Source organism: Varroa destructor, unplaced genomic scaffold (genome assembly GCF_002443255.2).
Source record: "Varroa destructor unplaced genomic scaffold, Vdes_3.0 BEIS01000007.1, whole genome shotgun sequence".
Taxonomy (NCBI): Eukaryota; Metazoa; Arthropoda; class Arachnida; order Mesostigmata; family Varroidae; genus Varroa; species Varroa destructor.
This window is the reverse complement of record NW_019211460.1, coordinates 936,390-956,683: the sequence shown is the minus strand read 5'-3', so window position 1 is coordinate 956,683 and position 20,294 is coordinate 936,390. Positions and strand designations below refer to the sequence as shown.

The 20,294-nt window shown below is 37.9% G+C and overlaps 3 protein-coding genes across 6 annotated transcripts in view; 2 read left to right on the top strand and 1 right to left on the bottom strand.

The window, feature by feature from the left end:
* The first annotated feature begins 41 nt into the window (after nt 1-41).
* Nucleotides 42-5,130, top strand: Lst8 (MTOR associated protein, LST8). 4 transcript variants are annotated; one of them, XM_022816175.2, is made up of 8 exons: nt 42-259; nt 1,022-1,189; nt 1,576-1,664; nt 1,835-2,063; nt 2,455-2,643; nt 2,964-3,134; nt 3,875-3,973; nt 4,585-5,130. In XM_022816175.2, the coding sequence occupies exons 2-8, from the start codon at nt 1,085-1,087 to the stop codon at nt 4,774-4,776; spliced, it is 1,074 nt and encodes a 357-aa protein (XP_022671910.1). In that variant the 5' UTR covers nt 42-259; nt 1,022-1,084; the 3' UTR covers nt 4,777-5,130. The 4 variants fall into 4 exon arrangements, with proteins under 4 accessions (XP_022671910.1, XP_022671908.1, XP_022671909.1 ...); XM_022816173.2 differs by having other exon boundaries at nt 1,011-1,189; XM_022816174.2 differs by having other exon boundaries at nt 157-388.
* A 1,868-nt stretch (nt 5,131-6,998) lies between these two features.
* On the bottom strand, nt 6,999-19,146 carry LOC111254861 (E3 ubiquitin-protein ligase MARCHF6). Its single transcript, XM_022816158.2, has 12 exons — nt 19,024-19,146; nt 14,155-14,429; nt 13,287-13,784; nt 12,774-13,085; nt 12,122-12,363; nt 11,780-11,885; nt 11,064-11,339; nt 10,681-10,884; nt 10,221-10,523; nt 9,661-9,970; nt 9,341-9,507; nt 6,999-9,027 (listed from the first exon to the last, which is right to left on the bottom strand). The coding sequence occupies exons 1-12, from the start codon at nt 19,040-19,042 to the stop codon at nt 8,680-8,682; spliced, it is 3,060 nt and encodes a 1,019-aa protein (XP_022671893.1). The 5' UTR covers nt 19,043-19,146; the 3' UTR covers nt 6,999-8,679.
* LOC147754171 (uncharacterized) overlaps nt 19,087-20,294 on the top strand; it is a 19,244-nt gene continuing 18,036 nt past the window's right edge. The window contains exon 1 of the mRNA XM_086974917.1: nt 19,087-19,226. Coding sequence (XP_086831043.1) covers nt 19,087-19,226 — 140 coding nt within the window. The remainder of the gene's footprint in view (nt 19,227-20,294) is intronic.

Below are 20,294 nucleotides of genomic sequence, written 5' to 3'. Positions count from 1 at the left end.
CACAGCTGTGTATTAGAGTGTCGTAAACCATCGTTGCCGAATGTTGAGTAGATACGCTGAAAATTCCCTCAACAATGTTACAAATGCAATTAGAAGATTCATGCATAAAAAAAAGCATTGCATGCTTGCATAAAATCAATTAAGTCTTTCCCATTCCTAGAATGTACGTGTTTGGAGCTCTGCGAAATTTGTCATCCGAGCATTTAATGTGTACCTCTGAAGATTAAGATCACATGAAAACATTACTGACGGAGCATCGGTGAGCGAAAAATATGAAAGAAATAAAGAAATCAATGTCCTCTAAAAATAATCTGGGTGCAAAGTATTTTCACAAACAAAAGGTATAAATCACAGTAGCAGTACATGTGGTTTGGTAAAGAAAGAACAGGTATGTGAAAAGTTTATTAGAATATGCTGTCCCGGTTAGTTCCAAGAGATGCAATGCAAACTATCTTTATTTTTAACAGCCGTAAATAGAAGGTGAATTTAATCATATATATAATAATATGCATAATATTAACATATATATAATATAAAAGCAATGATATGTACATTGTTTTTCGACAGGAAGATAGCTTGCTCGTTTGTCATAAAAAAAAAAGCTTATATTTTAGATAAAGACTACTATTCAAACAAGCATGTATTAAAAGTGAAAATATGTATCCGAACACACTGTATGACTACGTAAAACATAAAATTTAGGGGTGTCCTGAATAGTATCCTTTACTATGTAAAAAGAAACTCACCGGCTGGAAACATCTTTATGAAATGCACTCCATATAATCACTGATTACTTGTAAACCACCAAGCTTATTAGAAATGACCTATTCGAAGACATATGTATATTATTCAAAGCTCAGCTAGCTGCGAATGGCATTTGCGCATACTTCTATGGTTTAGTAGTTGAGTGGTCAAAGTGGAAAAAGGTCAAAACAATTAAAGTCACCGTTCGCACCAAAAGAAATGTTTTAATTTAGTTACGCTTCCAAAGTAAATTTCTCTCTATTAAGATTAATTGCAGGCGACGTAGTTTCTTGTTGGGGGAGGTGTACGTTTGTCAAACGTTACGAGAGCGCTAAATTAAATGGCAGCTAGTGTTGGAGGAGGAGGCGGTTTTTTTGGGAGCATGACCAACAACTTAGATGAAGGTGTCCTTCTGTGCTCAGGCGGATATGACAACGTCATTAAGGTATGGTATATAGTAGCTTCAAGGTAGTACTCAGAAAAATTGAGAGGCGCATTACCAAAGGAATCTGCTCATTAGTTTTTTATGGCTTCACTTCGCAAAAAAATTCTTTGTTCTTTTTCGTTCCCAATATATATAGCTTTAGGAATACATAGATGAGAATAATCTTTGCCCTAATACATTCATAGCTTTACAATTATCTATGATTACGCGGACGTTTTTATAGAAATTTATCCATTTCGTTCGTAAGTTACTCAGAATAATATAATATAGGAATATATTTGAAGAACGAAATTATATAATCTTACGACTGCAAATTATAGGGAATTTTCGGTATGTGTGCCCACCGGAGTGTAACGTTCGACTTGTAACCTTGTTTCCTATGTCAGGTCTGGAGTGCATACAACGCTAACTGTTGCCTGAGATCACTGTCTCACGGCGAGTCACAAGTCAATTGTCTTCATATTACCCCTGACAGGTAAGTATGTTCCGCGAATTAATTCCGGGTCTTTGTTCGTGACTGGATTTAATTTTTCTTATAGGATACTTCTTTGTAAATTACTTATGAAGATACCGGCTAGAGTTTATTAAATCTAAGAGCCTTTTTTTTGTTCACTTACTTTTACGCGGCTGATTATGATTATGCAGATCTTATTTTGTCGCCGGAGGTTATCAGTTAGTACGGCTGTACGATATCGCCTCACAGAACAGCAATCCAACGGTAACGTTTGAAGGCATCACGAAAAATGTTACATCCGTAGGATCACACGAGGCGTTCAGTTTTATGTTCACAACAGGCGAAGATGGGTGTGCGCGGATCTGGGACGCAAGAGACTCTCGTGGAGGCAGTCAGTGCCAGAGGATGTTTGAAACCAAGGTAATAATGTTCCTTGACTATTAACGAGCGTATCAATTTATATAATCAATAATAACCGGTAGACATCTTTCACCAAATATTATGTTCTTTCTTTTTAATACGGATAATTTAGATATCCTGTTCAAAATATTCTAGAAAATAAAACATGTTTTGTCATACTTACCTCTACAAGCATTAAAATAAAAGGCAATAATATTGCCATTATCACGATTCGAGTGCAATCAATGATAGGTACCTAGTGGACCGAATTGGTACAGCGTGTGGTAATGCTTTCTGTCAGTAGTTCCTTTAAAATCCGTAGTTCCCTTACGACTATTATTATAACAATTATACTAAACCAACTTCTTTAATTAAACCTTTTGACTATCTTTCTGACTAATATATATTTCAGGCGCCTCTTAACGCTGGTGTACTTCATCCAAATCAGACGTGTCTTTTCCTGTCGGATCAGCAGGGCTCAATCTACATGTGGGATCTTCGCAACAACTTCAATGAGTCCCTTCTTTTAGCTAGGGAATGTTCCATTCAGAGCATAGACATTGATTCTCATGCTAAAAATGCTGTTGCCGTTGATACTAAGGTATGTCGCAATGGAGCAGACGATTAGAAATCTATGAATATAGCTGAATCATGTGCTCAGCGCATAGATATAATGAAAGATTAACTAGTCCAACCAATTAGAGTGCTGTAGGGACAACCTATTTTAAAACGTATTGCAACTATAGCTAAACACAAAAATATACTTACAAATATCACAAGTGCCAATTATTTATTTATATAAATAAAAGTATGGTGCTTGGACATAACACTTTTTTCTTACACGAAATAAAATGATCTCCTCTAATAATAAATCTTATTTGTAGACATATCTTTATATACGTGTTGTGGTGAATTGAATAGGGTCACTTATATTTTCTTCGGCTGGACGAGCCTATGGTGGAGAAATCGCCCTTCTTTAATGAATGCCCAGCTGCCCTTAAATTTACCGCACACTCAAGGTATGCCTTAAAGTGTAAATTCAGTCCTGATGGACTCACGATCGTGACTGGTTCCGCTGACAAAACCGCTAAGGTAATTGCAGTTTCGAAAAATCATTATGTCTTCTATATATTCAAGTATATTTACGTATTTGCCTAAAAAAGGGCTTTTACGGATTTTTCAAATTTGTATTCAATGTTCCAGTTTGAATGTTACTGGTTTATGTCCGCCGTCAACATATGCTACTTTACAATTATGATGAAATAATGACAGTTTTTATAATGAAAGGATATGCACATTTTAAACCCGTAAAATATGTACGTACAAAAATGGCTTTAGGGAAATTACGAATTTCGCTAGTATCATATTAGTACATATTTAGAATTTCTTTTAGTTTGTTCTAGATTTCTACTAGTATAAAGGCATTCAGCTAGGTAGTTTGTACTAAAGCGCAAATGTACTTAACGACAAACTGCAGTGCCACTACCGGTATATGTAATTAATAACTGAAGGGGGTCGCACGGGCAAAAAAATATCGACGAATAGTTGAACTACGGTATATAGTTCGACTAAAACCTCGATAATATCAATTGATAATTTTTAATGATTTCATCCTTGCAGTTGTTAAACCGATCGATTTATATAATATACTTGTCATATTTTACGTAAGTGTGTATTCACACTTAAATATATAATCGAATATGAACAACCAGTGATTAAACACGTATGATCACATATCCAGATAACTTTGTTTTTGGACTAATCTGGCCAGTATGGTTAGATAAATTTTCTGTAAAATATGATGCTTATTTCTTCTACATTTCTCTCTGCAGCTTTGGAGTGTGTTGGAGCTGGAGGAACTCCTAGAAAAAGAACTTACGAATTATCACGACGAGATGGAGATCAAAGAGGTTGATGTCAAACCTACCCAGGTAAACGAATACCCATACGCAATGGAGCCTTACTAAAAGTAGCACCTCCTGTGATATATATGAATATTTTTATGCGCACTTCTAGGAGGCATCTTTTGATTGACTAATTGTTCTTGCTCAGTTTCTTTACATAAGGCATAAATGAAAGCTTTTACATATCGCCGCATGGTACATCTCAATACAATTTCTATGAATCGACCTATATTCTTTATTAACAATTTCCTATATCCTGTCTAATAGACGCACGGTCTCGTTCATCACCTGCGCTGTCTTCTTATATAGGCTATGCAGCTGTGCTATAAATCACGCTGTGCCGATCTTAAGCTAGTATAGGCTGAATGACTTTAGACCAAGAAGAAATGTATTGAGCAGTTGTGGCTAGTTGCCTCGGCCGAACGAAGTTTAACTGTCCGGGCTGAGCTCCACATACAGCCCAGATGGCATGGAGCTTTTTGATGTTGCGCCTCGTACGTAAAAATATTAATAAATCAAATTCAAATAAATCCTATTCACTGCTAGAAGTGTTTTTCGTGACTTCAATAAGTATTTTTTTAATGAAAACGTATATCTATACAACAATTGTATCTCTGTGTTTTCTAATGTCATCTCAGGTGTTGTCGTTCGAGGGACAGCGATGGGTCTGGGATGTTGCTTTTACGATGGATTCCCAGAACCTCTTTACGGCTTCATCAGACAATATCGTAAGACTGTGGAATCTTCCAACCGGAGAGGCTGTTCGGGACTATAGTCATTCAAAAGGAGTTATCGCCTTGGCATTTATGGATAAGGCCGTAGACTGTTGAAAGGTGCAATACGAGTAATTAAATTAATAGGGTGTCCGTTTCCATCGTTTGGGAGTCTGCTAGTTGCCTTCACACTTGGAACCATTTTCAAGCCACTGAAAATTTGAGTAGTTCTTTTTTATATAGGTATTTGTAATTACCTCGACTCAAATATATATATATATATATATATATTATTTTGTATATATATTAACTTGAATAAACACTATTTTTAAGTTAACTGGTACGCTGTTTTTGCAGCTGTATCCAAGCAAATTATTTTTAAATAAGCAGTGGTAAGACGAACCGTATGCATTCAAAACTTGATTTATTAAAGAAATATAATAAAGCATCATACAAAGATGAAATTAAAGATATCTGCTGTTTTAACTCGGTTCAAAATATTTATGGACAACGCTACGCACACCTGCAGTCTTCACAACTGACAGTTCTTACGTAGTCTTTTTGTGCAGCTAATACAGCTTTACTGTCACTTTGTTTAGCAGATATTGTTGTTCGAGTCGTTAATTTTGTTAGTTCTTCGTGCTGTTTGTTCCACCAAATATAATTAGTTGTTATCAACACACGCTCGAATTAGGAAGCATTAGAATATCATATAATTTTTAGTAGATGTTAATGGAAGACGAATACACTAATATAAGTTTGGGTCAACTCAGTACTAATTAGTGTTCGCTGGTTTAACTTAGATATTATTCGCTACAGCCTCAGGATTTCTGGTTTGTAGACTACGGCTGGAGTACTGTTCAAAATTGGAGGAGATGGTAGGAAAAATTCGGCATAAAGCAGCCAACAATAGTAATTAGAAGTAAAACACCTCTATTGCACGATAACGCTCAGCTTATTGCAAGATTTACGATGGCCAGAATACTCGCTGGACTTTTTTTAATCTCGACAATTGTTATTAAAAAAAGTATTCATATCTCAATATAATGTTGAAGTTACCTTTTAAGACGTCATAGACTCTCGTACCTTGGATTTGCAATTCTTGGATTTACCTTGGATTTTGATACAGCAGCAGAATAACTAAGTTATCATTTAAATGACAAAACGTCATGAGAAATAATGAGGCGCATACTTCTATTACAAATAAAAGTTTAAAAAATTTGAGATCACTATGTCATTTGTTATACTAAAGGATTTAATACATTAGAAAATGCAAATTGTTACTGACCGTTGAGAAAAATGAACACATCAATACTATGGACAACTATTATTATATTTATGTACAGTTTATTCGGAACCGATGGTACGAATATTTCTTCACGTTTGTTGAAATCCACCTTTCCATATCGTTATTTTTTTCATCTTAAGCGTTAGCATGCCGTTAAAGAGTCCCATCGTTATTATTGCACTTTCGTGCCACCCCTTTTATCGCCACACGACCGCAACCTTATTTGGTTGACTTGCTACATGTATTGTTTTGACGCCATTAAAAAAATCAACTACCAAAATCAACATGGACTAGAAGGCCCTATGGCCAAAGATCTACTTTCCCCTTTCTCTTTTCGTAATGCTTGTCGGTTTCTCAGGACCATAATCACAACTGCTATTATGGTAGCTAAGGTTGTAGAAATCCACCATGACAACATGATATTCTCTTCCGTTTTTTATTGCCGCTTTAGTGGCTGAAATCGAGGTTATGTAAGGATAACGCAACAGAACATTACCTTCAGGGATTCAGAGAAATTCAGCTAACGAGCCATTGTCACATGACCATGCGTAACACGCAGGCTTATCTATATATAATAATTAGATCTTTGATTTAATTCAATAATTATAACTTTTTCTTCCGTAAGCCAGAAAGATTTACATAAGAGAACAGGGAAAAACGAATAACGTCCCTCTATTCAACAAAAAAATCTTGTTTGGTTATTTGATTTGTTCCTTTTTTTGGTTGACTGGTTGATTCTTTCTAAATAACACTTTCTTTTTCTATAAAGGCATATAAGTGAATAATAGATTTACAATTTTCACAAGAGAGATTTACAGGAGATGCGTCTTATGCATTTTCCTCTCAATGCTGAATGTTTTTGTCAGTTATTTACTATGATGAATTCTTGTATAAGTAAAGCTACTCTCGAAGAAATACGCTGAGTATAATATAAATTGCTTACGTTCCCTAATCCGGACCCTACAAAAAGAGCAAGTATATTTATTAATAAAATTAAATAAACAGACAGTTCGAACCGGAGTAATTAACAGGTATAGATAACATCACGATGGAAAATGGATATATATTTTATATCGTACTTCACGCCAGAATATAGACAAATAATGTTTACAACAAATCGTTTTACTGCAGCCATCATGTTTGCTATAGAAAGAAGTGGACAGAAAGAATGTGCTTAGGTTTGATCCGTACACACTTCATTAATGGCGGAATCATCAACGACACAGACCATATGTGAAATCGAAGATCAGATGCTTATCGAACATCTTGACTCACCTAATTTTGCTTTGTTTACACTTTTCGTGCCGCTTCATGCAGATTTATTACAACTTCTCAATGGCGCTTACCTGTTGACATCACCCCAATAGGGGGATTCAATTGACTTCTGTCACACATTAGGCCATTCTGGTCATCTGTTTTTTCCATTTTATTGTATCTTGTTTATATTTTCTACATGAACGCCGTTCATATTTTGCTAAGGTCGTAGATTTTTTTCTATGATATTTTTGTTGTTTATCACACTCGCCGCCCCATCCCTCTATTCGTACATTGGGGCTTTCGACTTGTCGTCTATTCGTTTTGCACATTTTCCCCAAAGATACGACCGGGTAGAGGACCGCTAGTATATTTCGGTGCATCACTGTAACCTCACCTTCGTTCAGTAAATAAGACAAAAGGATACATCGTCATTTACCGATATCATTTCCAATATTATCATCATCATACGAATTACCTACCCATCCACCGCCATAACCATCACTGTCAATACTTCTCCACGGGTATTGATAATTCGGCTTCTGTAAATTATTTTTGCCGTATGTCACATGCAGTATCAAGCAAGAGTAGTTTCCAAAAAAACTTATCTAACACTATCGTACCATCATGTAGATATCCATTATGAAGAATCTTACCGGACTTTCATTATGCCACTGTTAATTCTTATGTTGCTTCTCCCCCTCGCTTTCCCCCGTTATGTTGTGAAAGTCTCTAACGTGTCCCTTAATGACACCTCCTATACATATACAATACGATAAGTATACTATCAACAGAAACTCCATATCCTGTCGTTGCCCTTTTCTGTCCATCACTTTACGCTTAATAACTATTGCTACCCTATATGTATATATCTACCTAAAAACCATCTCTAGAACATTGTCCATTAGGTCCTGCGTATGAGACTCGCTTGCCCCACGTTACTTTCTTCTCCCTGGCCCCTCTTCCTTTTATTAGGCCCATCAGGCACCAACTGGTGACCCTCAATGACGCGTACAGTAGCCGCTAACAGCTTCCAATGACCGTTAACTCGTTGAGTTTACCATTGTCGTCGTTACCGTCGTCTTTCCGTTCGTTGCAGTTCGTGCCTATACGAATTTGTATGCATGTATCTTTGACCAGACGCAATCACCATGGCAGCAACCCAATTGTCACATAGGATCTATCTTTGTCTCAATTTTTACTTGCCTCTCTCTTTCTTTACTTTCCTCTTAGAAGCTGAGATCTCTCTTCTAGTTGCCCTACTGCACGAGAGTTCTTTTTTCTTGCTGAGCGTTCCTCCCCTATTGCCAGCTTGGTTTGCCATACATTTACATAATCTATCTTTTTAGTTCCTGCTACTTCCGATTTTTAATATCAATCATAATTGCAGCTTCACTCTCTTTTGCATTCCCTTTTTTGTTTCTTTTTTTTTTTTTGTAATTATTATTAACTAAAACATTTTACGTTGCATGCTGCTGCTATTGTTGTTGTTGTTGTTGCTGCTGCTGCTGTTGTTGCTGCTGTCGCTCATAGTTAACCAGCCTTCGACCAACTAGGTACTTGTCGTTTTTGATATGCTCATACAACCTGCGAAACTGGCGCCATTGGAACATAGCATACCACGCAAGCAGGCTGCCAAATAGTAACGCTGGATAGATTCTCCTCACAGACAGGTGCAGAGTGGCGTCAGAGACGAATCGCGCGAGCACTGAGTACACAAAGATGTATGGAAGGCTAAGCGACAGGCCAAGGATAGCAACACACGGAAGAACAATATCTCGGACAATTCGTGTAAGATTCATATTCCGCACGCCGTCTTGATACACCTAAGAATCAGATGACAACCGACAAGTACGACCATAAGAACGTGGTTGATTTAAATTGATCTATTTTGAAGTTCAGCGTCCTAATACTACTCAAAACCGTATATGAATGAAAACACAATAAACATGACCGTGTATTGGAACAGTTGTCAAGCTTTGTCTCTCGTACTATTATTATCGAAATGTTCATTAGAATAAGTCTCTGGGTGAAGATCATTTGAGTTGTTACTGGTGACTTTAGAGAGTCGAATCATTCAGTTAATTTGGCTAGCGTTTAAATTATAAAATAACTCCGTTAGTCGTATAAGAAATGCACCTGATCAAGCGCAGCCTTAAGCCACCAGTTAGGGCCCATGAGAGTGAGTGCTCCGATGATTTTTGTGTGGAGCACACCTAGCGCCCAGTCATGGAAAAGATACATAACTGGGCTGGCGTCTACAGGAACTCGAAGTGGGATGACGATGATGAGGTCGAAATGGATTCCTGCAGCATCAAGACACAATATAGGGTGTACTGATTATTAAGCTTGAGTTTAGCCAGTAAATTCGGAAAGTGTGAATAATAGAGATAATCTTGCAGAATAACTGTAAAAACAAAATTACTAACGGGTGCCTTGTCACAACCGCTTGGTCTTACCGATAAGTAGTGGCACGAGTCCAAGAAGCAGCATGGCTACGGTAAGGGCTTTGAGCCCAACGAGAGCCGAGCTTAACAGCGACTGATATATTGAAGACCACCCTCTGGGAAGCCAACTTCGTGCCAACGATACACCGCGAATTGCTAACCAACAGACATACAGCCCTGCGCCCACCGTGTAGAATTCATGTAAACGCGTATTCGGTATGGCGATGGACATCACCCATCGGCCGACAGATACGGGAGCCACCAGAACTGTTACGCTGACAAGTGTCAACGTTACACAAATGCAAAAAAGTAATCCGGCAATCTGAAATTTAATCACAATTAAGATATTAATATTTTATATAGTAGCAATCGTGTAAATTACAGAAGGAACGTTAGCATGGCTTGTTCATGGTAATTATAATAATGATGACCGGCTCCACTTGATTCTTTCAGGAGCTTCTTTTAATAATTTACGTTCATATATATATATATATATATATCGATTAATTTTGATATAAGTCATGATATATTTTTATTTTATATGAAGTTTTTATTATTAAGCTATTTTATACCCTGAGAGGAAAATATGAACTGCGCACGTAGGGCACGTTCGGCGAAGGCACATGCGCATTGACGAGCGCCTGGTGCACCGCCGCCAGTTCCCTTGGCTGTTGCTGGACGTTTTCTTCCCGTTCATTCTCCTGAGCGACTCCTGCGTCTCCTCCACCATCGCGTCTTTCGCCGTTGCCATTCGGTTCCCCAAGCAAATAGCTTCTAATGCCAAGTATCGAAGACACGCCACGACACCAAAGCTTGACGCACCATTTGACGAACTGCTTCGTATGACCCTGCTCCAGAAGGGCCGGGAGGACAACCTGCACCAATCAGACAGAGGAAAAAAGTTACATACTTCTAGAACGTGAAAATCTATTGAACCTATTTCATATCGCTTCTCCACGTTTGTTTCGCAATGAGAGAGAATCATCTGGCGAACGGTGAAAAGTTCGAATTTTGCAAGCATTTCGGCGTTACCTGTAGTATCATGAGCTCCATGGATATCTCGGTTGTCGGCATATCGGCTGTTTGCATTGACACATTGTAGGGTATCAACGATGGCGTGAGCCTCTTCATTATCCTCAAAGGCAACCAAACCATGAGGAGAATAGCAGAACCAAAGATTACCAAAGAAGCCACGAACCGCCGCACGTGAAGCATGACTGACATTTGGATCATTTCCTGCAAAATAATAGATATCACGAGCAAAAAACCTGGGGTAAAACTAAGGGATGTATAAGCAACAATAAGACCTAGATGTTTAAGCTTTGTGGTCCAATGGTTGAGTTGCAGTTTTCGAAAAAAGGTCTTGAAACAGGCAACATTCAGCAGTATTTTCTTAGTTTTATCTTTTTTATTACCTGAATTGGATGAAAATCAGGATCGTTGATATTTTGTAAGAACCAAAGGACACCCGGACGCAGGACCTCCCGTAAAAGAAGTACGAAGAACGCAAAGTAGTAAATAAAGATCATCCCGATTAACCAATGAAGGAATGCGTTCGTCGCCGGCGCAGCCTTTAGGTGAGCATGAAGCAACGGAAGCGAGTTTCCGAACAGTTCCATCGAGCAAATGTTTAGCCAGGCTCCGCACATCATTGGGAACAGGCCAATTTCTGCTATTGCCAACAACGACACCTAGAGGAAACAATAATCATAAAATGTCATAATGTTAAGGATTTAGTATTACTATTGCACTCATACAATTAACTAAGGTATAACAAGTTGGATTTTAACATTTGAATCAAAAACTTAAATACAACGCCTCATCTACCTGGTATACTAACATAGAACTAAATAGCACGTAAATCGTCTTACTTTATTAATGTCTCCGAACCTTTTATATGTATGGCTCACACCAGTATAACATACAAATCAATGCATATATTTTTTTCTGCTACAGATATTTTCAAAAATGTTTGGCAAACAATATTGCATTTTTTCAAAATACTAAAAAACTCAAAATTGGAAATATTTTAGTCAGTAGTAAGCTACGTTTCAAACTGCAATACTCTGCTGTCTCATATCCATGTTTAGTTTACAAAAGTATTAAATAGCTTAATTACATATGTAGGTACCTTAATGATAAGATAACACAGCCCAACAATTCGACGTGCCCTGCGAAAACGGACTCCTTGGCACAGAGTGTACAAAGTCATCAGGATAAAAGCTGTAACAATGTAGCTAAAATTTGCAAAACATAATATGTCAATAAAGGCGTTTTTTAAACGTCTATAAGGAGATGTAGCGTTTGTATAGAAATATATGCACGATCAAAATACAGTATATTCAAAACTTATCTTCATAGCGAATTGGCTATCTAATCTGAACTATGATGGTCTCATGTACCCAAGAATATGAAAACAAAGAATATGGTGAAGATAAATTCAGTACGCAATTGGATAACTAAAGACATTCACCCGATAAAAGTAACTAGAGGTCCTCGGAACTCGAATTCTTCAATGTGCTGTGTGATGCCTATAAGAGCGGCAAGCCACTCGCCAAAGTAAAAAGGAACTAGAGCAAAAAGAAACATGAACAAAGTATTAAGCGACAAAACCCAAAACATATGCTCTAGGAATACGAGAGACCCATCCAAGCCAAGAAGCCGCTGCCATGTAATATCTTCGCCTCCACGCTCCCATTCAGCGTTCCATTGGCCCTGAAATATTAGAAAAATAGAAAGTATTCACTAACACAATTCTTATTAGAAAGTTGTGATTTCTAGAAATATGCATTCAGTCACCCTTCATAATTTACTATGCTCGTAATCGTATGGAGAGCACGCACTGTAGGTTACTTCTCTTTGCGATAGGCTGTATATTCTGTATTCAGATTCTGTATGCAGATATTCTGTATTGCAATATAGACGAAAAAAGCCTCGGCATCCCTAAACCGATGTCCAGACTAGAACCGTGGGCTTACTATCAACTTCGAGATAAGACCTTTAAATGCAAGCATCAGAGTATCAATAACGGATGTAAGTAACAATGTGGAGAAAACGATGGATACCACTTTACACAGTAACAATGGATCTACCTGTTATATGAAGAACGACCAGACGACTATTACCTGATCGTCGTCGTCAGGATTATTGACCAGTCCGGCTTGTCTGGCAACGGCATGCAAATCGAGTCCACGCCAATTCTCCCCACCACGACCGGCTGCAGCGCCTTCAGCTGCACCCTCCCTTATTGCCACGGCGGCCACCCCCATAACGCCTCTGTTGTTTTCAAGCACGTCGTCAGCGCCCGCTCCGACTCCTCGTATTTGACCAGCATTACCGGGGGCCGCAGCTCGTTCAACCGCAGCATCAGCCGCCGCGGCGTTGTCAGCTGGTCCACCAGCCGCGTGTTCTACAGCGAAGTCGGCAGCAGCACGCCGCTAGAACCATCATGTAGATCGCATCACATGATCAATTATGCAATCAACTATTAATTCGCCACAGAATTGCTTTGCAAAACCGAACAGGATTACATTTTATTTTGGGTGATATATCATCATCATATGCGTTAACAAAAATTGTCTACATTAATGCTAAAAGTCGTAGACTCGGAGTATCTCATTAGTTGAAAGTAAACATACCGCCCTTCTTCGGCGTTGAGGGCCACCGACGTGGGGTTCGCCATTGCCAATCTCGTTACGGTTGGCTCGCTGCTCAGCGGCCATCTGTACCGCCGCGATATCGTTGCCATTCTCCTCAATCATTCGTTGATCTTCATTACCATCGTCGTCGTCTTCCTCTCCTGCCTCTTCTTCATCTGTGTACAGGTAGAAATCCTGAGGTTCCCTAGCTTCCCCACCTCCGCCCCCATTTTCAGGGTTTCTTCGGGGTGGTAACGGAGGCTCAAGCCATTCCGGGGCTCCGCCATGAACGATCTGTTCGCGCAGCCACACAATGGCTATAAAGAAGCACAGCGTCGATATGACGATGACGAAACCGCACATTCCATCATGCATTACGTTCTCGGTCGACATAATGTCGAGTGGTAACGACAGAAGGGATGAAAACGACATAGCGAAGAGACATTTGTAAATGCGAGCCGCTATCAACGGCACGATCAGCAGCCATGCAATCCATACCTATCGAATCAGATGATCGAAAGGAATCATATGAAGGCAAATAGAAAACAAGAGAGATCACAACTACTATGCGTTCCACAAATGTATTACTTGCTTTCTGATAGGTGATCATGCGAAAGCTAAGACCGTGGTTTGAGATTATTGCTTTAGGCTATTATTATTGCTCTATCGACCTAGCTTCTTCAGTATATTATGTGAATCCTTTTATTGATTTATTCAAAGCCTGCAAAACGTTTGTTGAGAGATTTACTAGGTCATATTGCTAATAAGCATCTTTTGGATCTTATCACTGCCTGGGAGACCTTAACGGTACTCCATGGTTAGCAGACATTGGCAGAACACCAAACTGCATTTGCTAAATCGTACGAACCAGTGTATAATGAAGCCAACATTTTAGCGCGGCTCCGACTGAAGCGAGAAGACCGTGAACAATGTCTCGCGTTGGCAGCCGCTTTGGCATATCTGCGGAATAGATTGGCATAAATGAGAAATGGTGATTGCAGAGCTCGCAGTAGTCCTTCTTCGAGTACCGAAGCCATTGTACAAGACACTCCTGGTGAATGAATTTGATGGAGCCTGTGCAGATACAAGGATGATATAAAGGCCGATCGGCTGCTGCTTCCGTGCGACACACCCGACAGATTTCTGTAACATAAATTATAGATGAAGAGTGATTCGATGAATTGACTGATTATAAAGTCCAGTGTATTTATCATACCTTTGTACATTAATTTATATCGGTAGATGTAAAAAGCCGCCCAAAAAGGCAATATTACTTAATGAAATCAATAATATTGCCAATAAAAATAATGATGATCTAAATTAGAAAGGAAATCTAAAAATTCAGCATTAAGATTTTTCCACCCAAGTTAGTTGTATAGCATCTAGTGCAGAAATTGTTTTATATACAGTTAAGCTAGGTAGAGATGTCCCCTACTTTTCATATGACACCATTTACATTATTAGACATTAGGGCTAACTTAATTCCATAATAATTTTGATTGAACTGAAGATTAAATATCAATAAAGTGCTTCTAAGGACTGCGAAAAAGTGGTTTATCTATGGTGTCAACATCAGCCAGTACCCGACCCTATCTATTGCATAAAGTGAGTAAATAGCGATACCTAAGGTAACTAAGTAGTATTGTAGTGGTTAGAATAAAAGCAGGCTGAACAATGTCCTATCTATGGATCACTAAATGATCAAGTGTGTGTGGACCGAGGCTCAAGACCCAGGTCTAGAGACCCAATTTTTTTATTTATCGCTATTTGATTCGTCGAACTGAAAATAGAATATGTAAATCTCAGTCGTTTCAGCTCCCATAAAAGTGATCCACCCTGGCATTGCCGGACGCACATCGCACTGGAAGCCTCGTACAATAATCAATTAGAAGCGAATCGCTTCTGTTAGCTATAAAAAGATAGCTCTTGCACCCTCCTTTTCAAAATTCTAAATTGTCTTCTTGAGAGCAGTTGGCCACTTTCCATGAATTTTGTCATTTTCCATACTAAAACCTTTTTCATAATTTTGTTTAGGAGAGAAAGCGCTGTTTATGGTTTCTAATTCGAAGGGTCAATCATCGTTCCCATACGAAAGTTAGATTCTTTCATGAGACGAGTACCTTTGAGGACACAAAAAATATATGAACAGTTTAGCAGTCATGTGCTATACGACTACGGAATAAACAACGCGTGCACAAATAACCTATCTGTCGTGGCCTGCCGAAAGGGTTGCTGACATTATTTAAAAGCGATAGCAATTCAATTTACGTAACGGACCTGAAGGCGAATTTTACGGAAGCAAATAAAGACATGGACCTCCCTCACTATTCAAACCAACGCTTTCCTTAATAGAAGAGACAAGAAAAAATTTTCTGCAAAAAATGTGTTCATTATAAAGCCGACTTTTCAATAATAGAAAACAATATCAGTCTGCTTAAGGACATCACTCACTAGGTATCTGCAGTATAACATCAGTGGTTTTCCATTAAAAGCATTCGAAAGCGATTTAATGTTGGAGTTCTTGTTTTCATTGTGTAGACCTAATTTAGCCCTTTGATTCTGAGAGCAATTTATACCTTGCTTATACGTTTTCCTGGCAGTGAGTATGAGACATTGGTCCTGTGCGGTGTGGTTGTCGCTGACAGAAAGACAACAGATGTGCAGATCTGAGTAGGCTATGAAATGCGACAAAGGTTGAAAAAAATAAAAGCCAACTGATAGCTAACGTTGAATTTAAAAAACTTAGTTCTCAGATTAGTGTATATATATATATATATATGTGGCTAAATGTCCTGTATGTCGAGTGGGTCTAATATTTATTTAAGTCGCATTTGATAACCGCAAAAGCTAATATCATAACGTATTTGTCCGTACTTTAAATATGTGTTTTACAATATTTCTACTGACAAGTTCTGTAACTTTAAACTGTTCGACAATGAAAAACGATTGTCTGGCAGCCTGTTTATAGCTATCAATAGAATAAATTACTCGTCAAGAGTACGGGCATTCTTTTTCAAGCAACTGGGCTGTTGAAATAAAGAATGTGCTGTTCTTCATTTGCATGTTGAATGTAAAAAAATAATTAGATACAGCGGCAAGGGTATTTCTGCCCTTTGGAGAGATTCGAAAATTCTTAGCTAGAAATGTTTATTTTCTATATCCTTTCACTTACAATAATGACGTGCTATTTTTTTGGCAAAAATTGCTTATCATTTTCAGCTTCGTTTTTGTACGGATATTTTGAAATTTCGAGGGAGATAAGGTTTAACTTATGTGCAATTTTTGAGCTTCGCGAGTAAATAGAAAAGCTTAACAAGACAGCTAATGTGAATCATGACGATCCAGACCTGTATCTTAATAGGTATGTTTTGAATCAAATTGTCGCCTTCGTCGTCACTCAACTCAATAATTGGTGTATTATCGCTTCTAAAAGCATGTATCCTGGCTAAAAATGGGAGGCCATTACTTAAAATAATGAACAGGTTTTGCAGTGAAATACTATTCCCCATTACAGCATGATCTTTGTGTCCATAGACTGCATTGATTTGCTGATTATCCTAGTCTAATAATCTAGTTCATGTAAGGATCGAAGACGAGTTTTTACGTAATTGCGTAAATCCTGGGTCTTTCGTTAGACTGACTAAAGCAATGATGGCATTATTTGAATAGTATTCATTCGACTGTTTGTGAGAGCATAAAGCCCTATACTTTTGGACAAAAATGATCATGCAACTAGCGATACATTACATAGACACAACATCCACCACCTGTCCAAATAACGAACGACCAGCATCATCACTAAACAGACCATATAGTTTCAAATCATCAACATAAAACTTATGATGAGCCCCAACCGGAAAATCCATAGAGCATGCCCAAAAAGCTTTTTCTCAACTAAAGGAATCCTCTATTTTGACATAAAAACTACGATAAGTCAAATAGCTTTTAATCCAGTCTCTGAACCGCCCAGGAACTCCTAGTTTACGAAACTTCCTGAGAGTTGTTACGACCAGTGTCAGGTAGTTTAGAATTTCCACACACAAATGTAAGTTTCACAATATTCACATAGCTGGTCAAATAATTCAGAAAGCATTAGTCTTTAACGAGCTATTCGACAAACGGCAGGATATGCGGTGCTCGTTCGCATTATTAGAATAGCCATCAACAGTAATAACCCCTATGGTAAATGTGATCCGGACTCGCCAACCTTCCCAGTCTTCAACTACTGTGGACTCACACGCTTTTTTAGCAGTAATCCTACCGAAAGCTCAGTAACTGACTCAACAACTAACAGGACTATTACCGTATCTCTGCGTCTCCGTAGTCATAGAGTGTGTGATAAATATCGAAACTATAAAAGAGGCTGTATTTGCGTGCGTCGTCACACTTTCCAGAGTTTGGTGAATAACTGCACATTATGAAGAATATGTTTAAAAGTATATTGATTAGTTAGCGACAGCTTACAGAAGTTTAAGCGCATATGTATAGATGGCTACAAGCCATCTTGATAATTTCCAGCAGACCCGAGCACCTACCATAATTACTGGCTGTGATTGTCTAGAAGTATTTGGTGCCGATACAGTGACTCCCAGAGCCACTTTTCAACACACTTTGATCTAATTTTGTTAAGAAATTGATGTGCGCCTTGGATAATAAACATATTCGCGTGTTTGGGTCTAGGATTTAATTAAGGCCGTAACTGTTAAAATACGGAATTTGTCTTAGTAATAATCTTAGTACAATAATAAAGAAAATAATACAAAAGATGTCTAACACGATAGTTGAGGAAACGGCGCATAGCCAACTTTGTTCAAATATTTGCTTCATAAGATCATTTGAATAGCTTATCCAGTTTCTCGGAGATTAATCACAAAGTTAGTTACTAGTGGTTATTACAGTTATACACAACTGCAGTATATGTTTATTACACAAGTGTACGATTTGTTTTCACACTAAGTAAAATCACTTCCATACTGTGTCCATGCCGAAAGCTAAATTGAAAAATCCAAATGGCGCTTCCCTGGAACACACTTTGTCTATTGAAACAGTTGTTTCTCTGCTAGAATGCATTCAGTCAGCATTTTAGCTAATACGAAACAGGCACTGTTAACTAATAACCGTTTTACTCTTTCAGTGTATATTGTACGATAGAACGCCCAGTCTCCCTCCCCATTTTCCCAGTAGCCTATGCATCGCTACTGACTTATAGATAGAACTATATTACTTCGATTCCCAAACAAGTCGTTGTAAAGGACACATCTTGATTCGATAGTTGTTTGGTTTTTACTTATAGATACATATGGAAGGAAATGCAAATCTTGTATTGGATGTCTCGCAAATGAGGTTAGAGAAGACAGACATAACCGATGAGTGAAGGCCAAATCTGATAAAACTTCTAGCCAAGAGGTGGTGTTTGTGATGTCCGAAAAAATTCTTATTTCAACAACGAAAATCTACGATTAACTGTAACTTAACGCTGATCATTAGGTTACCAAAGGAGAATATCAATAATAATAGATTACAGAGTTACACGATTATTACGACACAGGTCATCGCATTATAGCTTACATAGTACATGTTCATCATATATAACGCTGGGAGTATCATAGAAACTAAGCCACTTCCGATATTGTGGCACCTAATTGATTAATACTCTGCAGAGTCAGAAAATAATGTCTGATTGACGAATGGTTAGAAAAAGGAAAATCTAACAGGAAAAATAACATAAGTAACATACCCTGTCCTGTATCCTCCATAGTGGCACCACGAATGATTGTTTTTCTAGTGTCGATGCGGCTGAATGAAACAGGAGGCTACTTCTCGCCACTCTGTGGTGGCAGTGCCTGTAGGTAAGAATGTGTGCGACTCTTGCAAGGTTGAGAAATCCCGCGCCAAGTCATCTGTTGCGTTTGCTGCTAAACTGGAGATGGAGAAGTGCCTGTACGTAGGATACACATTCCTGTAAAAGATTATTTTCAAAATATTTATTTAAACTATAGTCTTTTTTTTTTTCACTGTCTATTAAGTAGTAATTTTACTACTATCTATTAAGTAGAGATTTCTGTATCTTTAGAGTTTTACATAATAAGTTTCAGATTGAGTTCTAATGCTGTCAAGGTGTTCTGCTAACTTTTTGTGACGAAACACAAGCGGAATGCCACTGTAGAGATGACGTTGGTGTAAGAAGTTTGTATCTGTGTTACTCGATACGCTAAGGTTGCCTGTTGCGTAAATACGAATCATATTTGTTTAAACAAACTAAACATGTTTAAACAAATTGTAGTTACAACTGACTTGATTCCCTGGGAGTTGAGCGAAGACCTATCACCTCAATAGATACAGTATGCGCTTCTGTCTTTGCATTGATGTACTGGTGACAATGAGCTTGGTCGATAGACCTATCTAATTGAAAAATTGCCGAACCGCTACTCTTTATGTTTATGCATATTTTATCACTATTCTAACAAAATAAACATTTTCATACCGAATACCAGTTAGCATATATGTCAATTAATTATATATATTTTTATTATTAAGTTGCATATATAGGTTAATCGTTTTTAAAGAAAGTGTCCTTTAAGTCACGTTCATCGATCTTCTAGGATACTAAAATGGAGGATCAAGTATTTTATCAAACGTTGCTTGATTTTAAAAACTGTTTACATGAAAACGAATTCCATGAAATGTTGAAATTAACAGGGCAAGCTTCGAATGGAGGCCTATATGTTAAAACTTTGCTTTCATTAACGATAGTCTAAATGACATTGTAAAAGCTTTTCTTGCATCATAGAAGACCAACTTCATCATAGAAGGGAGTAAACGTTTGGATTATTGAATGAATATTTTTTCATAGATTAAGCCCTGGAGTTTATTGGTAGGCACGCTAGGTCAGCAAGAAAACATTATAGCAGTTAAGCTATCTATCGTGGTCTAACTGTTATTTCAAAAAAGGGTAACAGACGAGACCGCGCTGCGAATTTTTTCTGATCGAAGTATTGAACTACCTAA

Coding starts and splice junctions, on each gene's coding strand:
- Lst8 (XM_022816175.2), top strand. CDS start 1,085: ATGGCAGCTAGTGTTGGAGGAGGAGGCGGTTTTTTTGGGAGCATGACC. Junction 1,665..1,834: donor CTTCATATTACCCCTGACAG/GTAAGTATGTTC, acceptor ATGATTATGCAG/ATCTTATTTTGTCGCCGGAG. Junction 3,974..4,584: donor TTGATGTCAAACCTACCCAG/GTAAACGAATAC, acceptor ATGTCATCTCAG/GTGTTGTCGTTCGAGGGACA.
- LOC111254861 (XM_022816158.2), bottom strand. Junction 13,785..14,154: donor GTTGGCTTCATTATACACTG/GTTCGTACGATT, acceptor CTGATTCGATAG/GTATGGATTGCATGGCTGCT. Junction 10,885..11,063: donor CTGATTTTCATCCAATTCAG/GTAATAAAAAAG, acceptor ATTATTTTGCAG/GAAATGATCCAAATGTCAGT.